The sequence below is a fragment of the Pholcus phalangioides genome, unplaced genomic scaffold (assembly GCF_987345545.1).
Source record: "Pholcus phalangioides strain wild (caught in Gottingen) unplaced genomic scaffold, Ppha-v1.0 ptg000039l_1, whole genome shotgun sequence".
NCBI lineage: Eukaryota > Metazoa > Arthropoda > Arachnida > Araneae > Pholcidae > Pholcus > Pholcus phalangioides.
In genome coordinates this window covers 10,205,934-10,213,757 of record NW_028301625.1, presented here as the reverse complement: position 1 = coordinate 10,213,757, position 7,824 = coordinate 10,205,934, and the positions used below count along the sequence as shown (strand labels likewise).

Here is a 7,824-nt window from a genome sequence, read left to right as displayed (position 1 = left end):
ATTTTCAGGTCTACACAAATGATCCAATTATGCAAGTCAATGACCATTTTATTGTCATGCGTTTCTCGCAAATTATCAGTTTTGACTACTGATTTGAATTTATATAATCGATTTGAATACAGAATTGTTTATCAAAAATGTGCTTATTTTTGGACACACACAATATGGCAGAAAAAAGAAACTGCCATCAAGTGCTTTACCAGCACAGCCGAAATCTCTAAACCCCTTTGAAAAATTCCATACATTATTTTTTATGAAGTAGATTTTTTTTTCCGTTTCTTAGGAGATGCAAAGTAAGGGGAAATTGAAAAACGTGTTCCATTGAGAAATCAGCTTTACAAAATGTCTGGGCTTGTCACTGCTAAAATAAAAAAACTTTTAAGAAGGTGAAATATCTCACATTAATGAGAGAACTAAGATATTATTATTCGGTTTGGATAGCATATTTAAAATACTCCATCAAAATGAAAGGGATGCTCCATATCTCTTTCAACTAAATAGCATACTGAAACAGATTTGATGCCACATCTGGCAATAATATCTCTTGTTCACCCAACACGCTCCCAATTTCCAGAAAACTAATGACAATAAAGCGCGAAAACAAGAATTACATGGAATTTCTATCATTTTATTTTTGTATCTTTGATGACTGATCCTTCCTGGTAAGTTTCTCTACTCAAAAATGAATTGAATCACTCAAAACAAAAAAAATCATACATTTTAGGCAATAATTGAACAATTTTGAAACGAAACAAACATCTTTATTGAAAATTTAATTTTTTATTCATTAAATATTTTAATTGGAGCATAAAAACATGTAAGTACATAAAAAAAATATTCGGAACAGTTTATTTGTTTCATAATATAATTTACAAAAATTTATTGTGATCATCTTCAGTTCAAGAAAATATAGCCGTTATTCAACAGTTCCAGCTTTGAATAATTGAACTTCGTTATCTTGACAAATGAATAGATTTTTAGATGATTTTGATTGGCAAACATCCGTTGTTTTCTCTATTTAAGCATTAAGTTGTTCCTGTTAAAAAATATATAAAATACATAAATTTATTTCGGCCTCTGTCAATACAATAAAAGATGTGCTCCGAACTTGTGTGATTTGAGTCGCAGGCGGATTTATGGGTTTGCAGCCTGCGAGCTATTCAAAATTTGCCATTCCCTTTCCTCTTTATAATTTTATTTTCTTGAAATAAATCGCTTAAATTTGTCGCCCCTCCGCATTTGCAGCCCTGGGGAGTTATAGCCCACTTAGAGCCCCCTGTAAATACGTTTCTGGGTATAAAGCATAATTCAATAATTCAATAATGTATACAGGATAGACACTTAGCAAACAGGAGTCATGTCATTTTACTGGCGAACCGTTGATCCTAGAGAGGTATACTTCCAATTATAAAAGTTTTCAAATGACGTGTAGTACTTAGATTATGTCATTCATGTTTCAAGGGTTGTATAGTTATTAATTATTAAAATAACAATAAAAATAACTTTTTATATACAGTCCTCGTGTGCCCGAAAACCCAATTAGAAAGTCGTTGCACTGTCTCTCTTGATGCCAACTAAAAAGTTTCATGTTTCTAAGTGCCATATTCATTGAGATATTCGAATTCGAAAAACGGAGGAAAGTTAGGAAAAAAAAACCCAGCGTTAATTGCGGGTAAAACTGTTTTTCCGCATTTAGAGCTGTTTTCTCACAACTTTCCTCCGTTTTTCGAATTCGAATATCTCAGTGAATATTGCACCTAGAAACATGAAATTTTTCTTGTTGCCATCAGGAGAGACAGGGAAACCAATTTTAAATTGTGTTTTCGAGCACACTAGGATTGTATGAAAAGTTAATTTTTTTTTATTTTAATAAGTGTACAACCCCTCGAAACATAAATGACATATCTGAGTACCACACGTTATATTGAAACTTTTTCTAATTGGAAGTGTACCGGTATACTTGTTGTAGAGGCCTCTAGGATCAACGGTTCGCTAGTAAAATGCCATACTCCCTGTTTGCCACGCGCTATGTACCTACGAAAACTTAGTATCTATATATGAGGCGTTCAGAGCTAAATTGGATCAAGTCCATAAATTAGAGTTTTGAGATAATCAAGGTTAACCTTATTGACACTAGTTGAATCCTAAAGTGATTTAGAGGATAGTTTTCTTTTTATTGATGTGAGTATGAAGACTAACTTAAATATGGGTCATAATTTGAAAATTCAAAAACAATAATTAAGGTCGCAATTCAATTTTAAATCAGAATTTACCGGACTTGATCCACTTTAGCTCTGAACGCCTCATATACACATGTGTATATATATATATAATTTTATTATCATATAAAATATTATATAAATGTTATTGATCAATATTGCTATATTTCTTACAATCGAGAAAATGAATGAACAAACCTGCTCCTTTTTTTCGGTAACATATGCATGTTTTGGGATAGCTGTGTACAAGTGAAACTCTGCATGACACAGCCGAACTCTGAATCGAATTCCAATCCCCCCAAACATCGTTTAACTGTAAGTTCTCCATTTTCACATTCGTAGTATTTATGACAGTTTCTGTAATGTTGGTATCGACCTTGTGTCTTGGGGCAAGTGAAAGCTGAAATGATATAACCAGTAAAACAAGAGATTTTTTTCATTTATGACAATCGTGTGAGAAATTTGCGCTAAAATTTTTGTGAACTAATAATTTTTCATGTTTTTACTTCATAAGCCATCAGGAAATAGAATTTTTAAAAAATTTATTGTAAACCATTTTTTACAAAAATATATTCAGTGATCTTGTTTGTTGCGCCATCTATTGAAGATCAATGGCAGTAAAATACTACGCAATTTTATCTGAGCTGATAAATATTTGCGTTGTTACTTGCATTTCGTGGTAAGTTATTCCTCTTTCCAGTTTTTTTTGCCCCGTTTTTTTTTATATGTATAGAGATAGTTGCCATCAAATTTTGTTTCAAAAAAGTTTTTACCATGTATTTCTTCTTGTGGCCCTCGGTCTTAATCAGGCTCCCGACATCTATAGGAGCGAAAACTTTTCTATTTATTGAGGTGGTTTCAGAGTAAATTTATGTACAGAAATTTTATAAACAAGGTCATGGTCCAAGGGTCTTTCGGTGCATAAAGAGATAGTTTCAGATGACTTTGCATAGTAATTAATATCAATTTTTTTTATCTAGACGGCTCCCAGCAGGGGCGTAGCCAGAAATTTCGTTCGGGGGGGGGGGGAGAACCAAAGTGATAGAACAATAGAATTGGCCATCTTTTTCCCTTTTTTCGGTAATTTTCTCACATTTCAGAGGGGGGGGGGGGGGACCAGATTCCCAAGTCCCACCTCCCCTGGTTACGCCCTTGGATCCCAGTGTATTGCTTGGCCTCATGATGCTGTTAAGATAGCTGTCTCTGGACTTCTGGGCTATAGTCCACATCATAGGCATACGCAGAATTTTCTCGAGGGGGTTTTCAGATTCTTTTTCCTTCTGAGGGGAGGTTTACTTTTTCTCCTGCAAAATAACACTATAATCTTGGCTGAAGGGGTTGGTTAGAACCCCAAACCCCCTCCCTTGCTTACGCCAATGGTCCAAATCGGAGTGCATCCACCTCGTGGGATTTTTCTACGATGGAATCTAAGAGTATTCACACTTTTCCCACCATACTTCACTTCATTAGCGTACGCAAAGAAGGGCCCGGAGCCGAGTTATAAAAGTGTTATTTTTCAAAAAAAAAACGTAAACCCCTCCTCCTCAGAAAAAAAAATTGAATCCACTCTGAGAAAATTTTGCGTACGCCTATGCTTCACTTATACACTTTACATCCGGTGGTGAGAACTTGTGTGCTTTATCACCAACACAGTGCGCTGAATATTATGCTTGGAATATGAAGTACTACTGCGATCTACGCAGTGAATTAGAATATATTTGACGAAAAAAAGTTGAAAACACGTGACGAATATTTATAATTTTAGTCATAATCATCATAATATAATTTATGAGTTACAAAAATAAACTTCATCCTGAATTCCATAGTAAATAATAAAAAATTTAAAAGTTCTTTGAAGAAAGTCGGAAGGCAAAAAAAAAAAAAACACAAAAAAAAAAAAACGGGTCATATGGTCACGCTACCTTCTGTGCATTTGTTTACACCTCTCTGAATTTAAATTGATGCAAAATAATATTTCATTACTTACGCTGCTCTAGACATTCGTGTTCACACTCATCAGCAGTTTTAAAATTATTGCCATTCCCTCGGCATCCACCATAAATAAAAGTTTCGCACTTCTCTGTCTCATTATTATAATAATACCGATGTTCTTCAGCTCGGCAAGGACCAGGTTCAGGATCCAAATGACAAACATGTTCCGTGTCTTTTGGCCATGGACCTATAAAAAAAAAAATTATTAACAATTAAGAAAACATTTAAGAATCTCCCCGAACTTTCTATAATGTGGTCCATTTCCTTTATAAAATAAATTTTATAAAAAAAATTTGAATATAAAATTTATAAAAGATTTTTGTCAAATTTCATAAAAGAAATTTTATAAAACTTTTATAGTGTAATACCAGCCTAATACCAATATTTCTTTCTACCATCTAAGCAATAAAACAATGAGTTTAGGTATCGTAAACGCGGGTTACTTTAGCCCTGGAACCCTTCTCTGGGCCAAAACGATAAAATAATAAAATGTACTCTAATTACTGTAAAAAAAAAAAATCGGAACTAGTTTTTGCTAAGTAGTGGTACTAAGAAAGGCAACTGAGTGCTTCAGGTAGTTCACGAATGGCCGACTAGGAAGCAACAGTGATGATTTTGTATGCTGTGATTGGACGTGATTTTTTCATATCTCAAAAAACTTCCAACTGGGGAAGGGTTGTAGTCCAGCTTTATCAAATTAGGTAGGTGCCTAATTAGAAACACAATACAATGCTTTTAAATGTAGCATGATTAAAATTTCGTTTAATTTTTCATTTTTTCCGAAAAGATTAACTGAAAATTTAAGCTCTGATAACTTCAAAAATACACTCTACTTTGACCCAACATTTCAATGGGATAAAGAGGGTAACCCTTGGTAATTTGTTTGTGAGTAAACTTAAAAGAGTAATTATGCATTGAATAATTAAGTTTATTTTTTGAATGTCTATCCTATTCCATGTTTTTGTTTCCAGACTGGAAAAAGATGGCGTATAAATACAAGCGTTAACCTGGAATTTGAAGTTATGCAGACTACAGCAACGACCACCTTCACAAAACTGTTTAGATGCAATTAGATCTGTTGAAATAAACCAAAGGCAAGTCTCAGATAACTTTAAAATACCTCAAAGCACCATTGAAAACAAACATAAAATGTATATTCTAGCAAACCAAGTCATCCCAAGGTTTTTAGAGCAGAGGAAGAACTAGAATTTTGCTAGTCACGTGGCAAAATGTGTGACCATTGGTTCCTGATAGTTAGCCTTCAAAGCAAGGTATAAAAATTTAAAAAAAAAACCTTGTAGATAATTGCTATTTTTATGATCAATACAATTTGAAATATAAATTTTATATCAATTTTAATTCTAGAAATTGAAGTTGTATTACGAGCCCGGGTTCAAAAATACCCTTGCATTTTTTTACATACTCTAAGATAGCGGTTCTCAACTGTAGCTCCGTGTGCACTTCTCAGAGGCTCCGCGGCCGCTCCAGGGACAATAAGATAAAACAGTAAATCTGATAACTAAATATAAAAAAAATTCTGCGGGGCTCCGCCATAAAAATTTTGTACTAAAACGGCTCCGTGACAGAAAATATTTTGAGAACCGCTGCTCTAAGATACGAAAAAGTAAAGGGAAGTGAAATATGCTAAAGTTAGGTATATGTATACAAGTGTAACATTGGCCCAAAATGTTTTAATTTTTTAATTAGCTTAAATTAAAAAAAAAATCTGTTTTTTATTTACATTATTATATTACTTGTAAATATAAGATAGCCTATTGCCATAAAAAAAAGGTTAATGGAACTTAAAAGTAGTAATAATATTGGGTTTATTGGAGAGTAAATATGAAATTTTCAAAAAGGGTCAAAGTAGTCAACGTTTACGGTAAATGGAAAATGGACCTTACCTACGGTGGTATCATCGTAATCGGTAGGTGGGGTAGGTCTACTAGACGGTAAAGAGTGAATCACACCAGCTTGGTATCTAAAGACATCAATATTGCTATCCGATGCCCATGGATCCAATGGAGCTAAAGCAGTCAGCAATGCATATAGAAAAGTAATTCCAGTACCCATGGCTGCTTGTACTTCACCCAAACTCGATGGCAGACTAAATTGGTTTTTGTAGGTACCAAGAAAATATACTTTTTGATGTTTTTGATGATGTGGATTCACGATTTTTATCAATATTATTCAAAGTTAGAATGATGAGGATGGTGTAATTCGAGAACGTTATCTGTTTTTTTTATCTCGTTTATTGCTGACACGATCGTTGTTTTGTAATCGCTTTTTTATTTGTCTTCATTATTAAAATATACAATTTTTTTTTAATATTTCGATTCTTGGATGATGAAAGATCGATAAACAGACACGTGTTGCATCTGTTACAAGCTCAGGAGTTTGAATTCGAAACTATATCAACATCTTTATAGGGATATCAAGCGTTGGTATTGAATGTAAAAGTTAAATAAGTCACCGAAATTCGTTTGTGAATCCAGCTGATAGAGGGCAGCACAAACCGTATTTCTGAGCGTAGAAGATTTATACTTAGGCTGACCATATTTTCTAGAGAAAAATACGATAAATCGGGCTTTGAAATACAGGAGAGTACAGGACATTGCCAATTGTCGCCAAAAATAATGCCAAAAGTAAGCGAAGTTGCCAACTCATTCTAAAATCACAAAAAAGTCACCAAGGAAATGAAGCACCACTTCAAATTGTATTGAATTAAAAAAAGACAAATATGTGAAATAAATATTCTTATTTGTAGTCATAATTATTATCGCAATGTAATTTCTGGGTGGGGGAGATAATTTTAATCGTTAATTTAGGAATAAAAGTCAAGTTGGCTTCGTTGAAAATACGGGAAAAACTGGGATATTTTTGCAAAAAAGTCGGGACTCATGACTCATGAATCTATTTCGGAATAAGCTATAATTTTTAATATTTTCAAAATTCAAAAATGATGATATCAATTATGACGTTAAAGTTTGCATAGAAAAAAACAAAAAACTTGATCTTCATTTAATTCATTTCGAAAGATCTAACAATTTTAATTTCCACAAAGATTGTTTCCTCTAATTGTTTTGACAAGGTAAGTCTAACAGGTGGTCACCTTTAGTTCCGGTTATTGTCCTTTTGTCCTCTTTTTCAGGTTTCCGGTATAGATATTCATTCTATTTTTTTTTTCCCTCTTCACTCTGAAACATATATCTCTTTATTGGCATGAGCGTTTTTGCGTGTGTTTTTTTCCCACAAATTTTTACACGCTTTGACCAACGCCCTCGAAATTCCCAGACAAATCTAAGTTGTCTCCAAGCTACTTCACAAACATTTGGGCCGTTCAAGTATTACGTCATCATCGATGGGGGGGGGGGGAGGGGGGGGGGTGTTTCCGATTTGCTGACTTTTTTGATGACAAGGGGGAGGGGGGTTAGGATAATGCTTACCTCATCAACCACCCTTTATGAAAATATGAAATATTTTTAATGGCGTCTTACACGGTGCGCCAAAAACGAGAAAAACTTTTCGATAGTTTGTGGCCACTTGAGGTGACATCCCCCTTCTATTGATAAGTGCCTTACAGAGCCACTTTAGTGATCTCTAAATTTTTCGC

The 7,824-nt window shown here is 33.9% G+C and overlaps 1 protein-coding gene across 1 annotated transcript; it reads right to left on the bottom strand.

Moving 5' to 3' along the window:
* Positions 1-835: 835 nt before the first annotated feature.
* LOC149065556 (fused toxin protein-like) lies at positions 836-6,378 on the bottom strand. The gene is made up of 4 exons (XM_089253901.1): positions 6,116-6,378; positions 4,207-4,398; positions 2,418-2,619; positions 836-1,036 (listed from the first exon to the last, which is right to left on the bottom strand). Exons 1-4 carry the CDS (start codon positions 6,282-6,284, stop codon positions 1,015-1,017), a joined length of 585 nt encoding a protein of 194 aa, XP_089110027.1. The 5' UTR covers positions 6,285-6,378; the 3' UTR covers positions 836-1,014.
* Between the last annotated feature and the right edge of the window lie 1,446 nt (positions 6,379-7,824).

Excerpts from the sequence above, each read along its gene's own strand:
- LOC149065556 (XM_089253901.1), bottom strand. The coding sequence starts at position 6,284 with ATGGGTACTGGAATTACTTTTCTATATGCATTGCTGACTGCTTTAGCT. Across the intron at positions 4,399-6,115 it reads TTACGATGATACCACCGTAG|GTCCATGGCCAAAAGACACG; the intron begins GTAAGGTCCATT and ends TTTTTTTTATAG. Across the intron at positions 2,620-4,206 it reads ACACGAATGTCTAGAGCAGC|CTTTCACTTGCCCCAAGACA; the intron begins GTAAGTAATGAA and ends ATATCATTTCAG.